The 27759-nt window shown below is 51.6% G+C and overlaps 9 protein-coding genes across 9 annotated transcripts; 4 read left to right on the forward strand and 5 right to left on the reverse strand.

The window, feature by feature from the left end:
• Positions 1-1149: 1149 nt before the first annotated feature.
• On the reverse strand, positions 1150-1982 carry GMORB2_3072 (large subunit ribosomal protein L28e; the record flags this gene model as incomplete). The annotated part of the gene is made up of 5 exons (XM_035465048.1): positions 1150-1333; positions 1411-1532; positions 1608-1631; positions 1719-1813; positions 1928-1982. The coding sequence occupies 5 exons, from the start codon at positions 1980-1982 to the stop codon at positions 1150-1152; spliced, it is 480 nt and encodes a 159-aa protein (XP_035318923.1).
• Positions 1983-2958: 976 nt separating this feature from the next.
• On the forward strand, positions 2959-3345 carry GMORB2_3073 (Fungal protein of unknown function (DUF2015); the record flags this gene model as incomplete). The annotated part of the gene is made up of 1 exon (XM_035465049.1): positions 2959-3345. The coding sequence occupies one exon, from the start codon at positions 2959-2961 to the stop codon at positions 3343-3345; it is 387 nt and encodes a 128-aa protein (XP_035318924.1).
• A 740-nt stretch (positions 3346-4085) lies between these two features.
• On the reverse strand, positions 4086-5224 carry GMORB2_3074 (Delta7-sterol 5-desaturase; the record flags this gene model as incomplete). The annotated part of the gene is made up of 2 exons (XM_035465050.1): positions 4086-4872; positions 4965-5224. The coding sequence occupies 2 exons, from the start codon at positions 5222-5224 to the stop codon at positions 4086-4088; spliced, it is 1047 nt and encodes a 348-aa protein (XP_035318925.1).
• Positions 5225-6911: 1687 nt separating this feature from the next.
• GMORB2_3075 (FAD/FMN-containing dehydrogenase) lies at positions 6912-8480 on the reverse strand (the record flags this gene model as incomplete). The annotated part of the gene is made up of 2 exons (XM_035465051.1): positions 6912-7419; positions 7531-8480. The coding sequence occupies 2 exons, from the start codon at positions 8478-8480 to the stop codon at positions 6912-6914; spliced, it is 1458 nt and encodes a 485-aa protein (XP_035318926.1).
• A 1109-nt stretch (positions 8481-9589) lies between these two features.
• Positions 9590-11133, forward strand: GMORB2_3076 (uncharacterized protein; the record flags this gene model as incomplete). Its single annotated transcript, XM_035465052.1, has 6 exons — positions 9590-9788; positions 9858-9877; positions 9955-9988; positions 10056-10506; positions 10575-10670; positions 10734-11133. 6 exons carry the CDS (start codon positions 9590-9592, stop codon positions 11131-11133), a joined length of 1200 nt encoding a protein of 399 aa, XP_035318927.1.
• A 3345-nt stretch (positions 11134-14478) lies between these two features.
• GMORB2_3077 (uncharacterized protein) lies at positions 14479-16532 on the forward strand (the record flags this gene model as incomplete). Its single annotated transcript, XM_035465053.1, has 4 exons — positions 14479-14611; positions 14683-14764; positions 14861-15782; positions 15843-16532. 4 exons carry the CDS (start codon positions 14479-14481, stop codon positions 16530-16532), a joined length of 1827 nt encoding a protein of 608 aa, XP_035318928.1.
• A 506-nt stretch (positions 16533-17038) lies between these two features.
• On the reverse strand, positions 17039-17745 carry GMORB2_3078 (uncharacterized protein; the record flags this gene model as incomplete). The annotated part of the gene is made up of 2 exons (XM_035465054.1): positions 17039-17429; positions 17486-17745. 2 exons carry the CDS (start codon positions 17743-17745, stop codon positions 17039-17041), a joined length of 651 nt encoding a protein of 216 aa, XP_035318929.1.
• A 1867-nt stretch (positions 17746-19612) lies between these two features.
• Positions 19613-22002, forward strand: GMORB2_3079 (solute carrier family 32 (vesicular inhibitory amino acid transporter); the record flags this gene model as incomplete). Its single annotated transcript, XM_035465055.1, has 5 exons — positions 19613-19761; positions 19863-21001; positions 21097-21257; positions 21319-21384; positions 21448-22002. The coding sequence occupies 5 exons, from the start codon at positions 19613-19615 to the stop codon at positions 22000-22002; spliced, it is 2070 nt and encodes a 689-aa protein (XP_035318930.1).
• Positions 22003-22969: 967 nt separating this feature from the next.
• GMORB2_3080 (STYKc) lies at positions 22970-24811 on the reverse strand (the record flags this gene model as incomplete). The annotated part of the gene is made up of 1 exon (XM_035465056.1): positions 22970-24811. One exon carries the CDS (start codon positions 24809-24811, stop codon positions 22970-22972), a length of 1842 nt encoding a protein of 613 aa, XP_035318931.1.
• Positions 24812-27759: the final 2948 nt, after the last annotated feature.

A 27759-nucleotide genomic window follows, 5' to 3' on the forward strand; every position in this document is an offset into this window, starting at 1 on the left:
GAAGTATTCTGGTCAAGTATCGAGGATCACCTCCCGAGACTTGCCGACCATTACGAGCTTCACGTACCCGGATGACCGAGGCCCGTAGACTATACAGTGATACCCGCGTCGGCCTGTACATCGTAGGTACTAGTAATTCCAGTATCCTACTGGACTGCCCCGGACGGACGTGCGGGGAAAATTGCAGCGTAGGATATCCAGCAGACCAAAATACATGGTTGCGGGGCCCCAGTGTATGATACGATGTATCACGATCTCTATGCAGTGTTATTGTGTGATTTGTTGGCTCATGCGTTTGGGGAAACCACGGAACGCTTCGGGAACTCGGAATATGACCATCTGAAAGCCCGTATATGGGACGCAGCCATTCCAGTACTGGGGAACCGGCTATGACAGCTGTGCGTCTCGAGTATGGGACGTTGAGAAGCTCTTACTAGAACTGCTCGTATTACTATACGATGCTGCCAAAGCTAGTCTGTACTACCATTGAGGAGGATTATAAGAGCCATGGCCCGCTATGAATCCTTCCAGGTAGGCCCGTCCGGTGTACGGCCCGTGTCGGCAACCGGGAACGGTCGGAGACATCACACCCGGGACCGATTCTTCGATATCCACCTTTAGCGGTCACGGGCAAGGTTGACCAATACATGTTGGTTTCCAAAAAGTCAACCGAGGGAGAATGACGGCTAATCATTCTCTGTCCTACCGCATACTTCCGACTGGATACGGGCGACTTAATGTTCTATTTCATATGCTCAGAGGCTCAGCAGACGTGTAGTTACAACCTTTTATGATACGACTTGAGCACATCGAACCGTCGTCTTTGACATCGTATGACAACAAGTCAATGGGATAGATTCAAGGGTATGCACACTCTTTCAACAGCGAAGAAACGAGACTAGGTGCCTGGAAAACAGTCATGTTGTTGAAGGCGTCGAATTGATTCCCAATGGTGTATTTTGACGTGTATTGCAGATTTCAGATGCCAAACTCCGACCGTGACCCTAGGGACTCGAACTGGCGAGTACTATTTTTCTCGCTTGCATTGCTCTTTGTAAAAAGAATAATCCCGTATGTCCGCACTGTTTGCCTTCCCATGCCCGCCGTCTTTCTTTCTTTAATATTCTATCTCGTCGGGAATGATTTCGTTTAAGCAGAAGCGGCGGCGGCGGCAGCGGCCCTCTTGGCCTTGTTGCCCCTCAGCTTGGTAGCGGGCTCGTCCTTCACGGGGAGGTGGGATTGTTGGATGGCAGAGACACGGGCGACGGCAGCGGCGCGGAGGTCAGGGCGGTAGCCGTTTTTGGCAGTCTGGTTCGCAACAGCCTTGTAGCCCCTGGTGATGCGTGGATATCGAGTTAGTTATATGTATAAGAGCTGTGGAAGAACAAAAAACTCGTATTAAGTACTGACTTGCGGCTGGACTTGGCGCCGGAGACCTGGGACTTGATGAAGGTCTCCTTGGGCTTGGTGGGGGCAGTGGGCTTCTTGGTAATGACAGTGTAGCCCTTGTCGTTGCGGACAATGCCGAGAGCCTGTTATCATTTTTTTTAGTTACTGTCCGTCCGTACTACCACTCATGTAGTATTGATTGTTCGCTGGAAAATTACCTTGTCGTTGGCGAAGCCGGCGTGCTGTTGTATATCAAGTTAGCCCCTCCATTCATTCTGAGGACAGAATCGAGACTGTCTAGGTTTGTCTTGTGTAGTGGGACTTCATACCTTGCGGACGTTCTTGTTCACCAAGTTAAGAGGGTCGCGGGAGAACTGGACGCCACCGTTCTGGTTGCTCTTGACGAGGAAGCTGTTGTAGCTGCCTTTATTCCGTGGGATTGCATCGTCAGCTTTCAAGGTCTTCTCTCTTCCATCTTTCTTTAGGTCTTCTTTCTCTGGTTCCCTTTCTTTTTTTCACCGGGAGAGAAGATACTCACGGGAGATCTCCCAAATGACATCCTGGGAGATGTTGTCGATCGCGGGGGAAGACATTGTGACGGTTGGGTTTGGCTGGTGAAGATACTTCGTGAGGCCGAGATTTTGGTGATAATTATTTGCGACTTTACGATTACGAAGAAACGATCAAAATTGCCCCAAACTGTGCGCTCGGTTAGATGCTAAATCCGGGTTAGCGTACAAGTATCGACCTATCAAGTCAGGGTCGTCAGGGCTAATGCAATTAAGTGACTTGTATTCTATTAATGAAGCTTACATATACCCGTGGGGCCTGGGCTGGGTAAATGAATATTCAACAGGCCCCTAACCCGTCGTTCATACCGTTGACTTGTCCTGCCTTGCAAAGGGGTATTACCAACAGTATGTGTTGGGGTAGCATTTGATACTAGTAGTAGTTTTGACTGCAGGCTATGACCAATACTTATAGTACCTCATGATGAAAATTTGTCTGGTTGATTTGTCCATTTGATGGAATTGCTCCCTCTTCTCTATCTGCTCACTCTGCAAATATTTGTATGACTTGTACGCGTGCGAGCAGTTGCCAGTTGGTAGGGTATCCTGGTATCCGCGTGGCTCAAGTGTGGAGCAGTCATTGGCCTTTCGGTCAGCTTTCGTACCCGTAAAGAACGCCTAGCTTTTAGTAGTAATACATCGTACGCATGGCGACTCCGCCCTCTTTCGCTCAAAATGAGACAATCGCACCCCCATTATTATTCAAACGAGTGACCGGCCGCAACCGGGAGAGAAAGACCATCGACGCCCAGGACGAACTGACAGACTGCTCACTGTTCTATGTCACAGCTTGTCATAGAAGGGCAGTAGGCCGGACAAATAATACATTACACGATTAACCCCGGACCACAGCGCCACGCACCACGCCACGTAACCTCGCTCCCGCGCAATCCGAACCATCATCATCACCAACAACCACTCTCCTTTCCGACATACACGCATACATTCTTGTAACTACAACGAATAAAGAGGAGACAACTCTCTCCTTGATACAACAACTATGGAATATTTCCTCTACTCCGTAACCCTCTTCTTCACCGTCGTCGTCCTGGTCCTTTTTTTCACCCGTGCCCACTGGCGCCAGCACGTCCCCGAGATCCACGTCCCCGGAGCAGGCTACATCTATTCGCGACTGCCCGGCAGCTTCGCCGGTGACATGGAGGCTGGCCTGTCCAGCAGCACCTTTGATCTGACTGCCAATGTCGAGGACGGCGACAGTCGCGCGGGTCTCGACGACGCGAGCAAGGCTGAGATCCTGAAGATTATGAAGAAGAGGCGTCTCCCTTTTGACCAGGCTAGGAAGGCTTATATGGAGAGCCGGTTTAAGGCCAACGGTATCGGGGCTGATGGGCGTCCGCGGGACCCCAAGTTTGTCAGTTTTTCTTAAGTCCCAAGGCGTGGAGCAGGTTGAAGCGTCTTTTTTTTTGTTTGTTCAAAACTCGTCTTTCCTTCCCCCAGGATATTCCTGCGCTTTTTCTTTGTTTGTTGGGCATACGTGGGAGAGCGAACGTCACTATCTCGTTGCATTGAACCCTTCTGTCGCAAGGAGGGGCAATGAAACATTCGCCCTGGACTAGGGCTCCAAGAGGGGGCCAACACGGCAATCCAAGCCAGCGGTTTTCTGTCATCCTAATTGTGCTGTAGTTTAGAGCTCTTATTGAAGCCCTACTGGAAGGAGGTAAATGCCATCTCTTCCTTTCCTTCTTTTGCCTTCTATTATTTTTTTAAAAAAAAATAATCAAATAACGGGTTAATTTTCATGGTTACAAAGCACGCTTCTTTGATATTGCATTTATATTTCTTTCTCTTTTGTTAAATCACACCCCTATTGCACGATCTAGCTTCCCCCTTCTCCTCTCTGTTATGGAAAATGCAGTTATACAAGAAGTGATTAAAAATACTATAGAAGGGATATGTAGTAAATGCAGTACACCGTATTCAATACCAATTCACCAACGCCGTTATCGTAATTCAAGAGTGTGGACCCGGGACCGTGTATAACAAGAATAGACACTGGTACGATGCGCTTCTGTAATGCAAGCTTTACATCGCTAAACAATCTGGCAAATAAAACAAGAAAACAAATGTCCTCCTCGGCCAGAGCAAACCAGCCACCGTTAGAAACGCTTATTTGTTCTTCTTAGTGTCGGCGGGCTCGTATGTGCGGTCATCAGCACCCTCAATCTCCTTGACGAGGCCGTCGACGGCCTTGGACTCACTGTTCCATTGCTTCTTGGACATCTTCTTCCCCGCCTCAAACATCCAAGCCTCGGGCATCCTGTAAGTTCCACCCATGCGGTCAAAGGCAGTGAAGAACTGACCGTAGTTAACCTCGAAGCGCGAGTGGTGGAGGGAGTGGCAGGCAGCGCCGTTGACGATGGGGTTGTTGGTGAGGTACTCGCCGTCATGGATAAGGATGGACCAAAAGTTGACGAAGGCGAAGAGGGCGACCGATGTGATCTTCTGGAGAGGGAAGAGGAAGGGGAAGATATGGTAGGGGAGGGACTGGGCGAAGCCGTCGAGCGGGTGGAAAGCGTGGCTGGCGTAGGGGGTGGGCATGATCCATTTGTGATGAGGCTTGTGAAGGCGCTTGTAGATGAGAGGGTGATGAAGGTAGCGATGTATCCAGTAGATACAGAAGTCGGTAAACAGAAGGAAAAGGGGGAGCTGCGCGATGTTGTACCACATCCCGGGGCCTTCGTCTGTCGTGTCGTAGAGCTTGCTGTAGCCGCGGACCTCGAGAACCATCACGGGCGCTGTGCACAGGGCCATGACGGGCATGGCCCGATTCGCCTGAACAATCTCTAGCCAGACTTGGTTCTTGATGAATTTGGGGTGGTCGAGGGTGCGCTTGTCAAAGATGAAGACGTAGGAGAGAGAGGCGAAAAAGAAGTAGACGAGTATGCCAAAGAGCCTGCGGTAGAGCAAATAGTTAGATGGCTAGCTCGGCGGGCGCGCGGGAGACACAATCCTATATCGGGAACCAAAGGAAATAATGAAATATACCAGACGATAAAGTAAAGGGTAATCAGCTGGCGAAAGACATTGTCGCGTGGCCATGCGCTCATGTAGGCGGCTTGTGAAGGCTGGACGCTAATGAACTGGCTGGCTGGCTGGAACGTCCAGGGAGAAAATGTCTGCTGAGCCTCTGAATAGTTGGAAGCTATACCCATAAGGGAGTCGTAGGGTGCCGGCTTGATGGGGTGTGCCCAAGCATAGACATAGTCGGCTATGAAGGTGTCTGTGAATTCGAGGACAATATCCATGTTGATAGGTGCTCAGGAACCGCTGGAGAAGTGAGAGCAAAAGGAAGGGAGATGCACGCGGGCAACAGAAAGACGGGAAAAGAGTGGAGGCCGGGAGGAAAACGAATGGACGCTTCGATCACACGGAGATGGCGACGTTGAAGCGGAAATAGTTTGTTTTGTAAACTGTCGAAGTTGAAGGCCTTAGTGGTGATTGTCGACAATGGATGTAATAAGTAAGGCAGGCACTATTGCGTCGTAGCCGCTAATTTGGGGGTGAAAAGGTCTGCCAGGGTCTAAGATGGGATCGTCTTGGCTGCAGCGAAGTAGCAAATAATACTCATTTGTCGTACGATGTTCCAGTGTTATTATGGAGTGCAAGGCTTGCAGCAAAGTCGATGGTACTGGGCCGATGGTCAACCTTGATGTAGTTGGGACCTCTGACAGGATACAAAGGACCGACTGGACGAAAACAATGATACAATAGGAAACAATGAAACAGAGCCTCTTGGGAAGAGGAGAAAACCTCATCCATATATACATGACAAGAGTAGTAATAGCTTTTATTACGACGCACACGCGATACAACATTTCTCGTACGACTATGGGGCAAAAAGAAGGTAGCTTCCAAATCAACGGCGGCCCCCCCCCCTCCCCTGGCTCCTTCACTGAGGTTTGTCGGCGACTCGGCGGTAACGTGCCGAGGACTATCACACGCATTCGATACCAGGGCGGTGGGACCAGATGATGAGGTACGGGGGTACAATGCGATATGAGCACGAGACTATTGCATGTACGGTAATCTGTACGGATTCCGGAGTAAAAAAGGAGAAGAAGGGTTAAAAGTGGCATGATGCTAGAAAGGGGGTCCGTGCCGTGGCCCGTGGGTGCCAACTTCTAAGTTTGTAATACTCTCCGTACGTAGTGTTAATTTGCTTACCAACAGGGCCGTGGATCTACTCGGCTTCATCAGTTCCCGATTAGTCAGGCTATTCTTGCGTCCCGCCAACCCATCCCCCCGATTCACTATAGTCAACAACAAGCCACTCTCTTCCCCATGAGAGTGATTCGACCCCCGGTGGCATTGTTCTGATTGATGGTACGACGGATATACGACGTATCACTAGTAGCAACACATGTAGGTTCTCTTCGGCTTGAATGCATTGAGGGACGAGTGGCCATCGCTTGTTTGTTTTCGAGCTTTGGCCATTTCAGGAGTCATACGAGTAGGTATGTACGAGTTTGCATTACTGCACCCAGTATTCGACATCACCACGTCTAGTACTCGTACGTTTTGCGGATATGCCAGATGTATAAGCCGTGTTGATTTGATGGATATGGTTGATACTGGCAGCCGATAACGGCAGTCCACCAAGTAATATAAGATCCACCAAGTTATAAGATACAATCTATTAGACGGGACTCGGTAGAAGACGATAATTGACTGGTGGTCATGCAGTCTCCATCGTGTGGGCTGTCGATCTTTACAATTTAAGTTTAACATGAAACCAACGGTCGAAAAGGGAACAGTGATAGAGGTTTCAATCATATCTATTTCTAGATAATTTGGACGCTACTTGAATATATGCCATGATAAAATAATTTGCCATGTACAATATGAACAGGAGAGCTCCGTATGTACAAGTAGAGACATTGCCTTTATGTACTTTCGGCCTACTCTAAGATGTTGGACCTGATACCAGCTCCCTTACTGATCCTTGACGTCAGAAATCTTGAATCCTCCAGGGCACAGCTTCTGAAAGACCTGGTCAGGGTCGTATTTTGCGGCAGCATCCTTCATCTTTCTAATGTTCTCGGCACCGTAGCTGCCTAGCGGGTCCTGGGACTTGTCCGCATAGTTGAGGTACACCCACTCGAGGTTGCCGCCGTCGATGGTAGCGGCAAAGTCTCGCACCTCCTTGATCCAGGCCTGTACCTTGGGGTAGGCAAAGGCCTCCTGTTCGGGCGTCCTGGCCATGACGACAGCTAGGAACAGGATGCCGTTGGTCTGGTGGCGGTCCATGCCCATGATGTTGCCACCGGCTTCGACGCCGCGCTGGCCAAAGATTGTAGGAAGGGGCTGGAATAGGCACTGCGTGATGAAGTCACCGTCCGGGATGAATTCCTTCAGCTGGTCCACGAGCTTTTCGTGAAGTTCCGTCGCCTTTGTAATGATGCGGGGGTCGTTCTTGAAGCAGAGCGTGAACCAGGTGTCGCTAGGGGGTAAACGAGGTCAGCTTCCACCCTTCCTTCTTTTCCCTTTTTGCTTTGTTTCTCCCTAAACACATGCACACAATATGTATCGAGGAGATACTCGATAAACTTACTAGTAGTTGGTGGGAATGTTGTACTCAAAGGCCATCTCAGAAATAGACGTCATCTTGACAGTGTTCATTATCTCAGGCAGAGCCAACCACTTCTCATAGGCGGGGGCCTTCTCGACGCCAGCGACGTTGGCATACAAGGTGGCCACGACAATGTCCTTGAAGTCGGGCATGTATGTGAAGATGGTGACGAGATTGCTGTTGACGTCGTTAGGGACGTTGTCGGCAAAGGTCGTGAGGGCCTCGATGGCACCGGGGGTGGTCTGCTTGGGGAAGAAGGCCATGCCACCCCAAACCTTGTCCGAGGGGATGGCCTTCATGGTGAACTCGGTGACGATACCAAAGTTGTTGGACCCGCCTTTGAGCACCCGGTACAGGTCGCTGTGGCTACCTTTCTCATCGGCCACGACAATGTCTCCGTTGGCGAGGACGACCTGGAAGGCAACTACATTGTCGCACCCGAAGCCTTGCCTGGCCGTGTAGAAGGTATTGCCGCCGCCGAGAAGGAGACCGGCGACGCCGACATTTCCCTCGCGACCTCCGGCCACAGCACGTCCATGCTTGTTCAGCTCGGCATACACCTGACGCCACCGGTTACCAGGGCCGATGCTGGCCGTTTCGGAGTCGGCGTTGAAAACAACCTTGTCGAGGTGAACCAGGTCGATGGTCACACCGCCCGCGATGTTGTTTGAGCCGGCCCAGTTGGTGTGGCCACCACTGCGGACGGCAAACTTCTGCCCAGAAGCTGCCAGGGCTTTCACGGCCGTGGCTACCTCCTCGGCCGTCCGAGGCTGGATTATGCAGGCGGGCTTGATCTTTGCGCTGGAGGACCAGTACGACTCCTCACGGGCTGCGTACTCGGGATCCGTGGGCGACAGGATACGGGCCTGCAAGCCAGCCTCGATCAGGCTTGCGGCCTGAGGAATGTCGGGCTGTTGGGTAAGAGTGGCCATGACTTCTTGAGAGGGTTTTTGATAAGTGTTATTGCTCGTGTATGCTGCGCGGAAAAGTTTGGTAAGAGTGGAAAAAATAAAATAAAGAAGACGAAGGTACAGGGATAATGTTATATTATGTGGACAGCAGGTGGTTCTCGGAATACTTAGGATGAACCAGTGGCATACTCGTACATACATGCAGTACCCCATACCGAGTACGAGTAAGTATGCCCATGCAATATAACACTCATAAAATCCTGCTGTTTTCCCCTTACTGTCTTTGCTTTTGCAAGTACATAGGTGAGGTGTAATTTGTGTATGCACCTGTTGACTCCTACCTTCATTGTCCAATGACTGTGTTGGGGTGAGTTGGCAATTGATCCTACTCGTTGCGGAAGCATCCTGGCCCGCACCGGGGGGTGGCGAGGCGTTGGGTCTGCTGGGATACGTTTTAATTCCTGCAAGGGTCCCCTGGTCTTTCAACAGAGTGTCGAAGACTTGGTTATTTTAGTTGTATCACTTCTAGCCTCTGGACGCACTACATATTATACATATACGGACTGTCGGATTCTTGATAACCCCGAGAGAGCATCTGCCCCCTTTTATAACGTTGCTTATCGGCAAACTCGTGGAGCCGTTGTAGGCTGGACCCATAGTGAAACGTTGGGATGGTAGAACCCTTACATCTATACCTTGCATCTGCATCTGTTCCGTGAGTTTGTGGCCTCGGGCTAACCTTTTCCTGTATCAAGTATCCTCTTTCCTCCTTCGCCCCTGTCTTCGACCTATTGCAGAGAGGCCTGCTGGTTGCTTTGGCTCCGCGCTCAGGCACTTGGGAGCCACAAATTGTAAATGGCATGCAATGCTTCGGCAGTCGCCCATATATACATGTATATACAAGTATATACAAATATATATTTATCAAGCATGGTTTGCCTGTCCGAACTTCTCCTATTTTGCAGAGACTGCTCTCCTGGTTCTTCTTCCTTTGTCACATATCGACTCAATTCAACTTACGCCTGCTTCTTTAACTTTTCCCAGGTTTTCATCCCCATGGGGTACGACGAACAGGTTGCCATATCTCTCCAGTTGAACGTTGTTAGCTGGTCAATTGACCCTCGACGACAATGGCTGCCGTAGTGAATGGCGTACCTGTCGCGATCCCCCCCCCTGAAGGCTATGTCGTCGACTTCGAGCATCCTGCTCGGAACAGTGTCCCGGCAGCATACTGGCTCTTCGGCGTCGGAAACTTCCTCATGCTCATCTTCATGCTCCAGAGAGTCTATGTCCGGGCGGTGATACAGAAGACAGTCAAACTAGAAGATGGTATGTCTCCATCCTCTTTGCCACGTTATCTTCCCTCAACATTGCTAATGGTTCTTGCCGTGTGAATAGCTTTCTTGGGGGTTGCCTATGTAAGGAAATGTCTCAACCATCTTGGTAAGGCCGTGTGGCCATGGCCTTTCGGCCCCATACTAACTCTCATGTCTAGGTGTTCTCGGTCGTGTTGCAAACTCTGATTATTCGTGAGTCTCATATGTTTGCCCGTTTGGGTACGGGACCAGAAAAACACTAACAAACACGCGTGATAAGGCGACTTCGTCCGTGGAATCATGGGAACCCACGCTTGGGAGATGTCTCTCCCAAAATTCTCCAGCTTTGCCCGCGCTCTATACCTCCTGCCCATCCTGTACAACCCCGTTCAGTGTGGTGCAAAGATGGCCCTCCTCGTTGTCTACCGCCGCCTAGCGCCGCAAAGGTGGTTCCATTACAGCCTGTGGTTCACCATATGTATAGTGATCGGCTCCTCCCTAGCAATCACTTTCGTCACTATCTTCCCCTGCAAACCGATCCGGGGAGCGTGGGACGTCACCATAACTGACGTCAAATGCATCAACCGCGAGGCCGTGTACAAGGCGACTGCAGCGCTGGGCGCTGTGACCGATGCCATGGTGCTTGCCGTCCCCATCCCTATCGTTGTACCGCTTAGGATCCCTAGGCGGCAAAAGATTGGCCTGCTATTTTTCTTTAGCCTCGGTGGATTGTAAGTCTTTATCGGACCTAGGACTGTGACACTCATTTTGATCGATGGCTGGCTGACATGTTGAACAGAACCGTCTTCACGTCCATCATGCGACTGATTACACTCATCAAGTCTATGGATACTGTGGATCAATCCTGGGGTGGCGGGCCCGTCCTCCTTTGGATGTGAGTTTCAATGTCTCACTCCCCCCCCCCCGAAGAAGCATCACTGACCTAGCCCGTGTACAGCTTCGCCGAAGCCAACCTGTCAGTCATCTGCGCCACGCTCCCGACCATCAAGCCTTTCTTTAGGAAACTCTCTCCCTATCTTGTGGGCGCATCGAGCAATGCGGCATCCAGGGCCGGTCCATCCATCAACAAAGATACGACTCCAACTTTTAGGGGAACCGGCACGGAGCCCGTACCGAGATATAATGGATACGAAAGATTCGACGACAGCCCGATGTACCCTCTCAAGACAATGGTAAACGTCGAGGTCGGAAAGGCTGACGGCCAGGATCACCAGCAAGGTGATTCGAAATGGACCCGTAAGCCTCAGACGTCGCTTCAACGTCACCCCGACGACTCAGGGTCAGAGAAGGCTATTGTGCAGACACGTACGACGACTATGTCGTATTCCAGGAGATAAAACTGAGTATCACCCTCACTACCCGCGATAATATAATAGCGTGCATACTCATCACATGCATATGATCCAGCCAGTTCCCAGACTCGTTAGTAGTTGTCTGTTCGTGCAAGGCATATAAATATTTGCTGCGGACCGTGCGTACGCCTTCTGGGCGGGCCCGGCTTTCAATTTCGTTTACCGAGTGGACCAGCGCTTGACACCGAGCTATATATTGTTCCAAAGCCCCTAAGGTAACGGTAGTTCTAGTTTATTTGTAGACCGTTGCTAGCCTTGTAGTTGGTGCCCCTACCGGCTCTGTACGCCTACTTGGGGTTATTAAATGGACGTGCTTGTTCGTGGTACCACTCAGTTGTATGCATGCACATAGCAATCGTTGTGCGGGGCTTAGCCGATGTAGCATTACGCACTGTGCGTCTGCGGGCTCCTTCTTAGTAGGGTCACCTCGTAACTCACACCTGACGATATGATGCTACGTTTGACTCGAAAGCGAAAGGGTAACTTGATTGATGTAACAGCAGGAAGGCTCACCTTTCTGATATTATCCCGCCATGATGGGAATGTGTGTGCCCGGCGGATTGTTCCGCCGGACCCGTAGGTCACGGGATCCACACTGAGTACATACAGATGCTGTCGCCTCACATCACAGGTTCGGGTAATAGGCCGTCCAGAAACATATCACGTGCGGCAAGAGGATGATGAGTGGCTCTCACGTGATACGGGGGTACGCATCAATAATGATGACCGAAGAACCGTTAGTAGAAGCTTGGGCTTTTGTTATCTTAGATAGCCACAGAAAACATTAGCCGTCTGAGGTTAATAGTATTAGTGCTACTATGCATATTGACAGGGTAATTGCCTGAGACGAGCCATGATTCCGATCTGATTTAGGATCCAGCCGTAGCCTTGCAGCCTTGTGGGAGCGGCGTGATTACCCGTACCCAATTTGCTGACAATACAGCCTTGGAACTGTGTCTCACAACCATAGGCAGAGTATTCTGCAACTTAGACTGGAATGGTCCCCCCCTTCAATACTAAGTAATTGCTATAAACCGTTCTAGAACTTCGACCCATCATCCGCGTTGAGCGCCAAGAGGTAAAAGAAGACATGGTGATGTTTTAAATCTTACTTGGACCATTGCCTAAGGTTGAAGCAGGATGATTATAAATACCGCCCTTGAGTAACTGTTTGAGAGAAAGCACTTCTTGAGGCACACCTTAGATGAATATCCTCATGCCAGCTATTGCGGCGTATAATACGTGATATTATTATTGAAAAGGTACAAGAAATGAATGTATTACGGGAAGCAAGGATGTGTGGCACCAGTACTTGATGAGGATGAGGGTGTGTGTGAGGTCATGGAAATAGCCAAAGGAGAGTTTCCTCAATGCACGTATCTTCGAAGTATCACGCGTAGTGACAGCGTGAGTGCTCCGTACTCCGTACAGTCAACTCCAAGTTAGAGAGGCATGCATAGTGGCCGAGTTAGGCCGCGCGAAAGGATATCAAGGAGTACAATACAGACAGGTACATGTGAGTACGTCGTATGCCGGGAACGGGTACCTGCCAGTGTTTAAGCGAGGTGTGAAGTCGAGATCTGGCGTGGGTGGCGAGTAGTGCTCTCCATGCATTGATACAACGTTGCTTATACGTTGATTCCGAGTCCACGATGAAGGACTTTCGCACTTTCATCAATGTGCAAATATTCGAGAATCATGGACACCAAGTTGCCGAGCATGTGCGGGCGTGTGGACACTCGACACGCAGGGGCATCGGGAGTCGAGTAACGTCACTCACCGGTAGCGCACGCCCCTTAGGGTACTTGTGGTTGCCATGCAGGTACATCCCCGAGCCCATGTGTGGCGTCTAGATCTGCAGCCACACATGTGGTTGTGTGTGGTGGCTGGCCAGTCAAGGTCCTAGTACTTACGAGGTGTGCATGTTGCAGCATACTGCATGCATGTATTACATGTGAATATTAATACTACTGACAATGATCGTACTAAATGGCACTGAAATACGTCTAGCATAACTTTCCCGAGTAATACATAAACTCTATAACAACATTTTTATGCTAACATATAGAACATTTCCATTCCGGACTACCCGTACTAGGAGCAGCTCGCATACGACTGTAGTGACGGCACAACTACTACTCGTAGCACATATGTGGCTGAGAATGTTCACGTGACCTGGTAATAGCCGGACAAACTATTATTACCGGCACTGCTAGGCTCTAGCTGCTCCATCGATAGAGCTTTGCAAATTGTAACTGGCGTTTGGGGGATATCTACCACTGACTAGTGCCTGTGCCACAGTCTGACAAGTAGCCACAACAGCCCCTGGTCCCCGCACCCGCTGCTCCCCCCCTTCCTGCCGGTTGCACTCCACCCTCTCCGACAAAAGTATCGCCTGTTTCGTAGTAGGTACCTCGGCCCTCCGTTGCTACATATCTGCTTCAGGCCTTACTTTGGGTCTGCGGCTGGACCCACTCTGTATTCCAGCGCGCTCTCCTTTGCCGGTTAATAGTAACACTTACGACGTACAGCAGTCACACTTAGCTTTCCTCGCTGCCAAAGTTCTCTGCTTGGGGCTTCATGAGGTATCCTCGAGAGGCTGGTGGCTAGTGACAGTAGGGCAGCCACTGACCACTAAGCAGCACATAATATTATCGGGCAGCAGTAACCAGCAAGCCACCTGCAGGCCTGGTGGGGAGCAGCTGGGTTTGTTGCTATGCTCAGGCTCCGCTATCCACCGTCCCCATCTCCCTTGTATGACTGTAGCTAGTTTCCCAGCTGCTGGCCCCAGGAGCCACTAAACGCTTGCCAGCGCCTTTGTTGGCGCCAGCGCCTTCTTTCTTCCCTTTCTTCCATCTTTTTCCTCTCTTCGCCGCCCCCCCTTCCCTTCTCACACCACGTAGCCTTGTCGACCCCCATCAAATTCAAGACTCGGTCGCACGTCCATTGAACGCTTAGCGTCCTTATTCCATCGTGAAAGGGCCCCTATTCAATCACTTGAACCCGTGGGCCTGCACTGCTCCCATATTCCTGCGATCCTTCGCCGCCCGACGAGCCGCCCTAGGCTACGCCAACTAGTCATCTGCGATCTGCGGCGTCGTCAACTTGTTCGCTTGCACGAAATCGAGGCGACCGACTCGCCTACTCTACACCCGACCTTCGACGTTCACTACTACAGCCATTATTGTCCCTCTTATTTGTCTTATCGATTGCTCCAGGTAGCCGAGGCTTCACTCCATCGCGCGCAATTTTACGCGACGCGCTACCAGAAAATATCCGTCGCCGGCCCAGCAAACCCCACGCGATACCACACGGTCAGCCCAGGCTATAATGTCTATGTATCCCCATCGCGCCATGGGCGCTGTGCCCCCGGGCAATGCAGCCCGCCTCAATGAACTTCTTGATCAGATCAGAGCCGAGTTTGACACTCAGGTCCGCCAGACAGAAGGGTTTGAACACCAAAGTAAGCATCCACAGCACCAGCGGCCATTCCCGTCCATCGTCCTCGACTAACCAGTGCGCCTTATTGAACAGTCGCGGCCCAGGTCAGTGAGATGCAACTTGTTCGCGAGAAGGTCTATGCCATGGAGCAGACCCATATGACACTGAAGCAAAAGTAAGCGAGCGTTAACCTTAACAATGCGTTCATCTTGTCCTTGCCAGCCTTGACCCTTACCAATGTGCTTACTCGTTATTTCCCCCTTTCATTTAGGTATGAGGAGGAGCTTAGTGTTCTGCGACACCAGCTGGCCGAAGCTACTCGCGGTAAGGCTGGTGCTGCCCAGCCCACCATGCCCGGCCCTCCCCAGGGTGCGGGCCCCGCGCAGGCGCCTCCTTCGATCGCCCCCGGAAATGGCCTCTTCAGTGGCATCATGGCCGGCAGTAACCAGAGCGGCCTCGCTCCGCCACAGCAGCATCAGCAGCATGGCCCGCCCCAGGAGCAGCTGAGCCACCAGCACCAGATGGCTGCCCAGGCGCCTCCGGGTCTGCCCGTGCCTCCCCACCCTTCTGCTCAGCAGCAGCCGGGCCCCTACCAGCAAGCCTACCCTCAGGCTCCCATGTCCAATGGCATGGCGCCGCAGCCTCCTCAGGGTACCGCGTCTCCTGGGCCTGGCCGTCGTGGCGTTGGCCGCCCTCCTAACGGTGTCGGTCCGGCCACTCCGCAGATCAACACTCCCGTTCCTTATGCGGGAAGTGCCCAGTCACCCCAGATCAACCAGCCGACCCCCGACCATGCTCGCATGGGAGGTCCCCGGGCCCCACCGCCTGTCGGCAATGCTCTCGGTGAGCTCGACCTCGATGCTGTGGCCCCTCACAATAAGAAGACTGGAGCCGACTGGCATGCCATATTTAACGCCCAGGTTCAGCGAGTCCTGGATGTGGACCTTGTTCACTCCCTCCAGCATGACAGTGTTGTTTGTTGCGTTCGGTTCAGCCAGGACGGCAAGTACGTCGCCACTGGCTGCAACAGGTCTGCTCAAATCTTCGACGTCAGCACTGGAGAGAAGGTTTGTGTTCTTGAAGACCACAGTGCTACTGACCCCATGGGCGGTACCGACCTCTACATCAGAAGCGTTTGCTTCAGCCCCGACGGCCGTTACCTTGCCACTGGTGCCGAGGACAAGATCATCAGGGTAAGTTGTCGAAACACTGCGTCAGTACAACATGTTTTGCTAATGATTTTTTTTTAACAGGTTTGGGACATCCAAACCAGGACGATCCGAAACCACTTCACCGGCCACGAGCAGGATATTTACTCGCTCGACTTTGCTAGGGATGGCCGCACTATTGCCTCGGGCAGCGGTGACCGTACTGTTCGCCTCTGGGACATTGAGCAGGGTGGCAACACTCTTACGCTTACTATAGAGGACGGAGTCACGACGGTTGCCATCTCGCCTGACACGCAATACGTTGCTGCCGGTTCCCTCGACAAGAGCGTGCGTGTCTGGAGCATCCCTGATGCTACCCTGGTTGAGCGCCTGGAGGGTATCGACGGTCACAAGGACTCTGTTTACTCTGTGGCATTCTCACCCAACGGCAAAGACCTCGTTAGCGGCAGTCTGGATCGCACTATCAAGATGTGGGAACTTGGCGCACCGCGCGGCGGTCGCGAGGGCAGCCGAACGGGCAAGTGCATCAAGACCTTCGAGGGTCACCGCGACTTCGTCCTATCAGTCGCCCTGACCCCCGACGCCAACTGGGTGCTCTCCGGATCTAAGGACCGCGGCGTGCAGTTCTGGGACCCCAGGACTGGTACTACCCAGCTGATGCTTCAGGGCCATAAGAACTCTGTCATCTCGGTTGCTCCTAGTCCCCAGGGTGGCTTCTTCGCTACGGGATCTGGTGACATGAAGGCCCGTATCTGGTCGTACCGCCCTCTGTAGAACAAGACAAGAGGGGAACGCCTTTCATTTGCATCCTAGAAAAGAAAAGGGGGAGGAAGATACTGATGGCAAGGTTGTATGAGGATGATGCTACAGAGGCGGGATAGGAAGGGCGTGGAGGGAACTGGACTGAGCTGCTTCGTTACCGGGCATGTCGTCGGAAAAAATCTGTACGAGATAGGCGTACGGTTTGGGAAGTAGGGACGGTGAACCCAGATATCTTTTTCACGGACGAGACTTCTCGTTCTTTCGGATTGGGCAGGACTGCAATTTTTCTTGTTTTTTTTTTTGTTTCTTTTTTGTGTTTATCTGCGTTCGAAGTTATGTTTGCCTTAGTCTTTCTTTCTCCCTTTGATTGTAGTATTCCAGACAGGTATCATAATGACCTTTTATTCCTTTTGATCTAGGCCGTTCTTGATTACGTTGCAATACGCGAATGAAGCGAAAACCGTTGAATGTGTGTAGGTGCGGTTGCACTACGCTGAATTCCATCCCAACGCATCATATTATAGTGAACCAAAGAGACTGGAAAAGTCGTCGCCCTTTTGACTCTTTTTAGACTTCGATTTATTCCTGGGCTTTGTCGGTAGTGATGGTGGCGCCGTCTTGGTACGTTTCTGTTTCCCAGAGTGGGCCGGGGCTGATGTTGGTTGTGTGACATTGACAGGTGGCGGGAGGTCGCCGCGCGAGATGACGATGCCTCTGTCTGTCTCGGCTGAGATATTCGTAGTTGCCTGGTCGCGCTTGGGCTTTGGCACGGCGACAGCAGATGCTGTAGGTACGTCATCGTCGGCGGGTACATGTTGAGACAGGACAGAGCCAACACGGGCTAGGAGAGTGAAGAGGAGGAGGCCTAGGGGGGCATGTTGATTGTCGGCTGCCAGCTGTGTGAATGGTCTTTTATCGCTGTCAGTCGGACAATCGAGGTAGGTGTGCGGTGCTCAGCAACTCACATGTATACTCTGGGTATGATGCGTTGTGTCAACCAGCGAGCGAAGACGAATGAACTGTCACCGTTGTGCGAGCGACGAGAGGACAATGTAAGAGAAATAACGAGGGAGCGCAGGGAGCGGCGGAAGATGCTGAAGTGTGACCACCAGTGTGATGAGCGGTGCTGGTTTTTGTGACGATGGTTGAAGGCGTCGACTATGGGGAGTAGTGGGGCGAGGTAGGTGTGGATGGTAATGGCTGCCTCGGGAGTGATGGTGGGCATGACCGCTGTAGAAACAGGTTTTGTGCAAAGAGGCATCGTTGCAGTTACATATTTGCGGGAACCGTCGAGAAGTTCGACGTTCTTCGCTGTTGTTGCTTGCAAGATGCGGCAAAAGGAAAAAAAAGCATCGAAGTTTATGGGGGTTAATAATACTTTTTCTGCCTTCACAGGAGCGAGGTGGTGGAGTTCAATGTGGTAGGCGGTGAGAGAATCCGATAAGAGCTCTGTACGAGATAATGTAACGAATAATCCGGACTTGGTGTTGACAGCTTTGTTCAACAGAATAGAAGTGAGTATTATCTGTCCAGCATTATCTCTAGATCCTCGCATGGTCTTGTTCTTGGGGGACAACTTGATATTGATGACAAGTATCTGCATATTTTAACTTTTCCGATGGTTAGCTTCCAGGAACAAGTAGTACGATCCATATTTTAGAGATGTACCATATAACTTTTGCACTGCAGATGAAAGACAAGGAACACTGGGAATTTCATTCACGTCATTCACACATACAAAGATTACACAAGGTGCCCTCCCCTCCCCCCGAGAGGCAGCATGGTTGTCCGGCATGTCCGAGTGTGAGATACCCCCTCCTTTGTCTCTTCCCAGTTCCACCATATCCAGACACACAATGTGGGGAAGCGCTTTGATTTGATAATGTATTTTTTTCTATCTGCTAGGTTTAGTGCTATTGGCGAGATATCCGTGTTGATGGTCGGACAGCTTCCTTGCACGTCTAGATATCTGGTGGGTTGCGTACAAGATGCAGTTTGCGGGCGCATGGGCGGAGATCAATCAGATGACGTTTGGGTGTCTATAATGCCGTATGCAGCTGTGCAGCGAGGACTAACCGCCAACGTTGGAAAAAATGGCTGGACCAGATTTCGCCACCCTGTTTCCCATCACCCCCCAGAAGAGTGTACATTATCACGGTCTTCTTCCAATACACAGAGTATAAATACTTAGTAGGTAGTATTGGAGAAGCTCACTAGGCTCGTAATATACTCATCGTAATACCCGTAAACCTTGTACGAGATACTATCACTATGAGATATGTGGGCATGCGGGCTCTACCTGGGTCCTGGGGTCAACACTAGTGGCAGCCTCGTCCAATCCCGGTCCATCGCTCCACTGCATAACGATACGCGGCTCAACACTCCTGATAACAAGAAATCTCGGGAAAGAAGGAAGAAACAGTCATGGAGGAGTTTTATCTTCTTTTTCTTCCAACATCGATACATTCTGAGCTTTTCTTTTCTCTTCCTTTTTCTAGCCTCTGAACTCCGGCCTAGCCCTCCCCGCTTGCCTTGTACGTGGGTTATTGGCGCCTAGAAAGACTCTGTGGTTGCACTCGGCATTCGATTAGGAAGCAACGGCCGTTGGTTGCAACTGCCCGCCAAACTTGATAGCCGGGCTCCATCACTTAGTAGTAGCAATTACTACTAACTCTCGGCAGCTGTTACTATATGTATCGACGTCTGCCATCGTCCCCAAGCATCCCCCTTCCCTGCCTCCTCCCCCTCTTTTCTTCTCTCTCCTCCACGCCCCTCATATCTCTGCCCTGTCTCGAGGTGCACGGTGCAATATTTTGCTGTGGAGAACCCAGCCCTGATTATCGCTATCCATGCTAGTAGCTTGATTACGAGTACTTGGTGAATTTTAGTACTCTGCTCCCCTCCATTGCCCGGGCCTGCGCGTTCACACCTCCTCTTGCTTCGCCGCCACCTTTCGCCATTTACGGTCCACCCTCAGAATTGTTACATCTTCTACGCCTTCTCTTCGCTTCGATATTCCCAGGGGTGTGCAACGCCCTCTCACCGAGCCACGCAGACACACTTTGGAGCTCTTGGGCAATTGGGCCTGCACAATGGCTAGGAACCCCACGTCGTGGGACGAATATGAGGGTCGCTTCTCCCCTTCGGGCAGCGTCAACTCGACGATTCTGTCGGAGGAACAGGCATTGGCCGATGACGGTGACGATGCGGCCAGTGGCACATATCGCCGCCCACGCAGACGGTAATATCATTGGTCCAACATTGAGCTCTGCTCCCCCAGCATTACCACCCAGTATGCCTTGCTTGGAAGGAAACTGACCTCGGTTCTCGGTACTCATGCAGATCCTCGACGGCAAATCGCCTTGCCGCCATGGCCGACATTGGTGGTGTCAACAGCATTCGCTCCTTTGCCCGCAGTTGGCAGCGTGCAGCCGGCTTTGCAGAAGTCATTCCGCGCCGTCCCAGCTTCGTCTGGGGTGACCATGCCATAGACGGCGACGACGGCAGTCACCAAGATGGTTCTCAAGATATACGTTACGGTAAGAGTCACGTCGGTCAGGGCTCAGTACCACCAGCCTCGGGTCTTTTGAGGCAACATTTCGAAGCCTCACCTCCAGAAGGCCGATACAGCTCGCTTGCAGGCAGGTCTGCCGTCGCTGAGTCTAGCACTAGTGTTGGTGCCCGCAGTGGAAACCCTGGCCGAGAGGACTTCAGAGACCGCGAGAGAAAAGCACTCGACGCTGAGATAGCCGATAGTACACTTTTGGGTACTAGTAGCGGCTCGAGCAGGCTAAGCATCTTTGCCAACCCCCCCCATCTGGCTACCTCGTCAATCATTGGAAGCTATGATTCTTACCGTGGCTCGCACTACGGCACCATGGACAGAGGTTCTATTAGGGCTCGACGCCCATCTGTCGTGCGCCCGGGTACTTGGGACGATAACGACGATGATGCTGCCCTTGGGGAACACGAGCCCATTCTCGTTAGGGAGGTCAAGAAAGGCGACAAGACTGTCCTCACCGTCGAGGGTCAGAGTACCCTGCCCCAGTCAGTTTTCAACTCCATCAATGCCATCATTGGCGTGGGTATACTGAGTCTGCCGCTTGCCTTCAAAATGTCCGGCTGGATCATCGGCCTCGTCCTCTTGACTCTGATCGGTAACGTCACTGCCTATACGGGAAAGCTACTGGCTCGCTGCATGGACTACGACCCTAGCCTCATCACATACTCCGACCTTGCCTACGTTTCCTTTGGCACCCACGCACGAGTCATCGTCTCGGCTCTGTTCTCTCTCGAGCTACTAGCCGCCAACACCGCTCTCATCATCCTCTTTGCAGACACTGTGGACCTCCTCCTGAGTGGAGTAGCCAGTGTTAACTTCTGGAAGTGCGTCTGTGCTCTCATGATGCTCCTTCTCAACCTCATGCCTCTACGGTTCTTGAGCTACACAAGCGTCATTGGAATTTTCTCCACATTCTGCAGTAAGTCGTGGGCCTATCTCAATGTCCCTCCTGTAGGCACATACCACCTCTTTTGAGATGGCTGTACAACTAACACATTTCTCCTCTACTACTAGTCGTCTCCATTGTCGTGATCGACGGCTTTGCCAAGGAGCATACCCCTGGTTCCTTGCGCGAGCCGGCCACTACGTACCTTCTGCCCTCCAACTGGCTCGCTCTCCCTCTAGCATACGGCCTTCTCGCCAGCCCATGGGGAGCTCATTCCGTCTTCCCTTCAGTCAGTTCGCCCAAATCCCTTTTCTCAGAGAATTCGGACACTAACTCGATGGCTTGATCAGATTTATAGGGACATGCGCCACCCAGCCAAATGGGGCAAGGCCATAAAGTCGACTTTTTCCTTTACTGTAGGTCTTTCAAATATACGGCCCTAGCCATGCGCTGTTACTAACAGTCGTACCACACTACAGTACCTTATAGATACCTGTCTTGCCATCGTTGGTATCATCATGTTTGGTGACGGCATTACTGGTGCCATCACCTCCAACATTCTTAGGACGCCCGGGTACCCCAAAGCCTTGTCAATCCTCATATGTGTCTTTGTCGCCATCATCCCACTCACCAAGCTTCCTCTAAATTGCCGTCCTCTCGTCACTACGGCTGATGTCATTTTGGGCGTTCATGAGCATCAGAGCCACGCTGCTGCTTCTCATGACAGCACCGACCGACAGTCTGCCTTCATCAAAGCCATTATTCGGGGTGCCGTCCGCGTCACTGTCGTCCTCATCCACCTCCTCATCTCCGTTGCGATCCCGGCCTTTGACTCGGTCTGCGCCTTCCTTGGCGCCGCCCTCTGCACTCTTATCTCCATCATCCTCCCTGTTTCCTTTTACCTCAAACTATATTGGGACGACATTTCCTACCGTGAGCGCTTTTTACTTTGGTCCATTATGGTGGTCTTCTCTATTCTGGGCGTTATCGGGACTGTCTGGACTTTCCTCCCCAAGAGCCTTGTTGGTGCTTAGTTAAGGGGATAACACTAGCATTTAACTATGTATCCCTCGTAGTTGGTTTAATCATTGGCAGCTGCGCTCATCTCTTTTTTTTTGGGTATTAGTGAGCCTTGAAGAGTTTGGAATCCTCGTCTCACTGGGCGGGGAGGCATATACCTACGTATCAGTATACGATACGTTTACACATCAATAGCATAAATAGCAATAATACAATCACAATGAAATCTGGGTTTATACCATGCAATATACGGATGTTTACGTTGTGCCGTGCAGTGATACCAAGTGCGCATCCGGGGCATTTAGAGAGACTACATGTGCGACTCTTTCGCCTGAGCTTGTCAATGTCCATATTATTCTCGAATAACCGGGGCCGGGACTGGGTCCGACAGCGCAACCCCGACAGTAGAAATATGATGAGCGGCGACTGCCGTCGTATGAAGACAAGCACGACCATGAGAATTAAATTACGGTTTAAGTTCTGTGGCGCACTCGTCTTCCCAGTACACGTCTTACGATACGTGGTGTCACATCTGCCACGGCAGGTGACACCGGGGGAGGGGGGGGACTGTGACAGGTTCAGGAATTTGAGGGGTGTCTATGCTGAAACAAGTTGAAACGAGGCAGTTCAGAGGGGCACTGTGTTTAGAAAATGAGTTAAATGGACGGGAAGATAATATGTGAGTGGGTAACTTCTGGTATTGTTTTGTTGTTTTTTAAATAGTAATTTGATACGCAGAAAGCGAGTTGAAGGCCAGATTTCCCATGTTTCCTCTCCCTATCCCCAGTTCCCAAAGCATTGCCGTCATAAGGCTTGCGAAGAGAATAAAAAAGAAATAGGTGCAAGTTTTACAGGGAGCTTTCAAGCAATGCAAGAGAACCGATTCCTGACGAGAGGTATCCCATAGACTAGCCCCAACCACGATTGGAGAATTGGAGAAAAGAAAAGTAGGTTGTTCGCCAGTGCGCTCTCCACTTTTTTTTACCAACCCCCAACCCACTCAACGTCCCCGAGATCATGGCGCTTATCTCGGCGCCAGTTGAGATCTCTCCCTTTGTTCCATGGGCAACCCTTTGCTCGTTCCTTATGCCGTTGTTGTGGTTGTTGTGGCGATTTGTTGAAGTGAGAAAAATGAAAATTGTGTTGATGGTGATCCGAAACGCCCGCTTCAAAAGATTTCAATCCAAACGCAAAATGACGTCGCTCACGGGTGCCAGGTGAAAAATCCCCCTCAGAGGAGGCATGCTGACCACGACGACGCTCACCCAGGGCAGCCCATTTGTCCATGTTAGACCTCTTGGAAGGTGGGGAGTAGCGTGGCGTTCCGCGAGCAGGCTTAGCCTCAAGCTCAGGCTCGTGGAAGAAGAAGCCATCGGCGACGAGATCATCGTCAACATTACCCCTAATACGGTGAGTCTCCTTGGTGTCACCCTTACTCTCGTGGCTCCAAGTGCGCGAGTTGAGCTCCTTCCTAGCCTTCAGTTGCTGCTCACGCTCTTCCTCCTCCTCCTCCTCCTCCCACATATCGCTCCAGCTCTTAGACACCATATCCTGACGGCGACCAAAGACGGTTGACATGGACAGATTCATGGGTTTCGACATGTGGATAGGAAGAGAGCCGGCGGCAGGAGAGACCTGGGGAGCGCAAGATGAACTGAATATTCCAAGTGAGTTCATCGAGGCACCAAGGCTAGAGTCTACCATGGAAGACATGGGCGTCTGCACAGCAGCAGAGCACCAGTCTGTCGTCCCCTCGGACTTAGGGAAGAGTTCCTCGGTGTAGCTCTCGTCATCGGGGATGACACTGAGCTGACGATTAGGGGTAGCCTGCAAAGCTTTGGTCCAAGGGAAGGCACCAACATCGTCGATGTAAGGGCTCTGGAGGGACGGGGTGCGGAGAGGCTCCCTGTTGGCGGAGGCGAGGGTCGCCTTCTCTCCAGTGCAAAAGTCGTCGAGTAGCTCATCCCGGGTGGTGAAGCTGACGACGCGAAGCAGAGCCTCACGTGCGCCAATCAGAGAGCGCCTCTTGGGGTCGAGGTTCATGCACTCGACAATGACTTCGTACGTGTCCTGAGACATGTCGGGGAAGACATCGAAGAGGCTCTGTTTGTCACGAGAGTAGTCGAGGAAGAGCGGGTCGGACTCCGTCGGCGTGGTGAAGGGGTTCCGGGAGAAGAGGATGTTGAGCAGGCAGATGCCGATAGCCCAAATGTCAGCTTCGGCAGGCGAGTAGCCAGCACCGGCCGAATCGAACTGCTCAGGGGCCATGTAACGGTCACTGCCGACAGTCATCTCGTAGGACCACTTGTCAGTCGTAGCCAGGCCGAAGTCACCGAGCTTCATGGTACCATCCTCTGTGAGGAAGATGTTCTCAGGCTTGATGTCCCGATGGAAAACACCCTTGGAGTGGATGTAGGAAACAGAGTCGACAAGCTGAAGCATAAACTGGCGGACGTGCTCCGTCTCCAGAGGTCCATGGCCCTTTCGGATGGCCTCGTAAAGATCACCCTGCGAGCAAAACTCGAGAACCAGATAGAGGTGCGCGTCAGTCTCAAAGGTGTCGAGAAGACTGACAATGTTGGGGTGGACACCAAGGCGAGTGTGGAGAGCGTACTCCTCGGACTTGTCGTCAACGGCGAGTTCAAGGTCAGTGTCAGGGTCGGTGGGGTTCTTGGTCAGGCACTTGATGGCAACAGTCCCGTTTGTCTTGAGGTCCTGAGCCAAGAAGACCATGCCAAACGACCCGTGGTTGAGAGGCGAAAGAGTCTGGTAGCGTCCGTCAAGGAGACCGCCACCAACGAACTTCTCTCGCATGCACTCCATTGCGTATATTGGAGGGTACAGAAGAAAACAGTATAGAGACAAGGAAATAGTCGTACAAATGTGGTGGTTTTTTTTAGGCCGATCTGCTGTCTTGAAACGGCCGTTGAAAATGCAAATGGAAAATAACAGTCAAGAAAACACAATGCCAAACAATGTTGCAGGAAAAAAAAAGGAAAAATAGAGGCGAGTGTAAAGGCGAGTGTATACACTTGAAGAGAAGAATAAAGGATAGTTTGAAAGGGTCGAGTGTAGATTGTATCGGATATAGGTGGTCGAATGGAGAATGTGTGTCGAGTGTATACAGGTAGGGGAGACAAGCTTCAAGATATGGCCAAAGGCGGAGTTCTTAAAACGGATATGTAGGGGGTATGTGGTCGTGAGGAAAATCAGAGGCTCATTGGAGTAGAATCGAGGTGCTGAACAAAGGAGAAAACGTATTATCGGTCGTAGTGGCGGTGGTTGCAAAGAGCCAAAGGCCCGTGCTTGAGGATAAAGGCAGCGAAAGGAGTCGTTAGGAAAACATTGAAAGTCGTAGTGTGTATACGAGGCAAAAGAATGACTCTTGACCGGGCAAAGAGCACCGGCAAGTTGGATGTGTTTTAAGACCAGAAGCAGAAGCTTCCTATGTCTAAAAGATCGGTCTTCGTGCTATACGATAGACCGATCAAAAGCCAGACGCAAACTCTAGGACGATGGCGTCAACCGTGCCCAACGAGTTGAACGAACTGGCTAGGAGGCGGAATTATTAGGAGACCGGTAGGGGGGCTTGGCAGGATACCGGTTGATGGTTGTCGAGCAGTATTGTATAAGACTGTCGAAGAAGGGAGGGGCGGACCCCAGCGATCCAGATACTGAGATGGGTTGCTCCTGGTATACACCGCGGCAAGGAAGTATGAACAGACTTGATGGGCTAGTATCGGTGCCGAGATCGGTGGTAATGGGGGCGGGCGACGGAAGGTTTGCGAGGCTAAGGCGTGCTCTGCGAGTAGTCGGCGCTTTCGAGTACCAAGTATTGAAGCGGCAAGGATCCTTCTTTCTTTTCGAGACGAATGGCACAATCGATAAGTTGGATGAGAGAAGCCAGACGATAGAGGCTGGAATGGGCTCTTGCTTGCTGCTTGTCGAATAGGGGGGGAAAGGCGGAGATGAAGAGAAGTAGACAAGGGAGTGAGAGAGAGGTAGGAGGAAGCGTTGCAAGATCGAGAAGAAAGAAGGCCTTTGGCTGTGGAGGACAAGTCGAAGCGAGACGAAAGTGAGTGTGATATGCCAATGGAGGATAGATGAAGGAAGATAAGGAAGAGGATGGATGGAAAGAGAAAGAAGATTGAGAGCATGAGGGAAAGGCGGTGGGTGGATTGATGAGAGGCCGGGGGGACTAACTGTACTCGTACACATACATCATCATGTACGTACCTATTACCTATGGATAACGGGCACGGAGAGGGGTGGAGAGACATCGAAGGGGTGGGAAGGAAAGAGAGCGGGGGATGAGGAAAGGAGCAGCCAGTGAGTAATAGCACGCCACCCTTTAGACAGCAGGAGCCATAGCCAGAGGCTACTGGAAGGTGCTTGATGAGACGAGTGGGATCGGGGTTGTATAGTGGGGCCTGAGGCATCAGGGGGGTCGTACTCGTACCTACAGCCAGGCCACGGTCCATGGACAACAACAAGGTGCATGCAGCGCAGTGTGCAGGGTGCCAGGAAGTGAGCGGCGGCCAGCAGCAGACCCGAAACGGCCGACGACCGACGGTACATAGCAATCCAAGAAGACGACGGCTACGAGCCCCCCCCCCCCACCCACCCCCCCCCCCCCCCCCCCCCCCGTCGCGCGCGCGTCGCATTCGACTATCCCCCCCCCCACCCACCCACCCAAAGGGCCCACTAGAGACCACGAGTACATGACTGACCAGGATTGGGACCGGCAGAGGCGATCATGGCAGCGGATTGGACAACGACATGGCATCAACGGGCTTGGATTCGACGACGAGACCAGGAAGGACCCACTTAGCGTGGTCACAAAGGGTGTGAGCGACTGCTGCAAGCGACTGGGTGTGGCCCAGAGTAGACAAAATGGCGCTAATCAGGGGCTAAGATATGTTTGGGGGCGAGGCTGCTTGGTCATTACGAGTAGTACTACCTCTACGGAGCACTGCGACGTTGCGGAGGGCCGTCATTCATCTGGGAGAAAGCGAAGCAAACGGTCAACGGAAACGGACGGCGGCTGCGATAGACGGGCGGCTATTTGGTTGGTAATATCCGTGCTGGCATCATTGCTATGGCATAACCAGATCTATTAGACTAGCTGATATTAATAGAAAAGACACTTGCAATGATCAGCTAAGATACAAGTAGATCATGTATTACTACGTGTTCTTTACAATGATCTATTCGTATACGACGATATATAATCTGCACTGTATTATCTGGCAGGATTGTACACGTAAGTAAGGTAAGGTACATTCGTCTGCTCCGTAATACTACTACAAAGTCAGATGCACACACGTAGCAATAGTATTATAATGAGCATGAGCTTGAAAGCGTTAACAAGAGGCGCAGTGCACGTAATGGAGCGTCATGTATTACTGTTATCATACCGTCCATACTGTGTTGAATACTGTCCACAACGCTCTCAGTCAACAAGGTTCAGTCTGGCCGGTGGCTTATCAGGGGGCCGGGGCATGACGGCGGCATTGTCGCGGGAAGAGACTTTCTTTCCTTTTTCTTTACGCTTTTCGATGGTATGTGATGGCATGTTTCTCCTAGTAACAAATAGTGTGGATGGTGATATGGTATGGTGCATGCCATGCTACGGAGGGGAGGGGGGAATCCATGTAGTGCAAGTACTTTTACAGGTAGTGCCACGGTTTGTGAGTATGTACGGGAAATGATGAAAGGGAAAATCATATCAGAGAGGGGGGGGGGGATACCACGCTGCAAACTTAAAACTC

Source organism: Geosmithia morbida (assembly GCF_012550715.1).
Source record: "Geosmithia morbida isolate 1262 chromosome Unknown scaffold_16, whole genome shotgun sequence".
NCBI lineage: Eukaryota > Fungi > Ascomycota > Sordariomycetes > Hypocreales > Bionectriaceae > Geosmithia > Geosmithia morbida.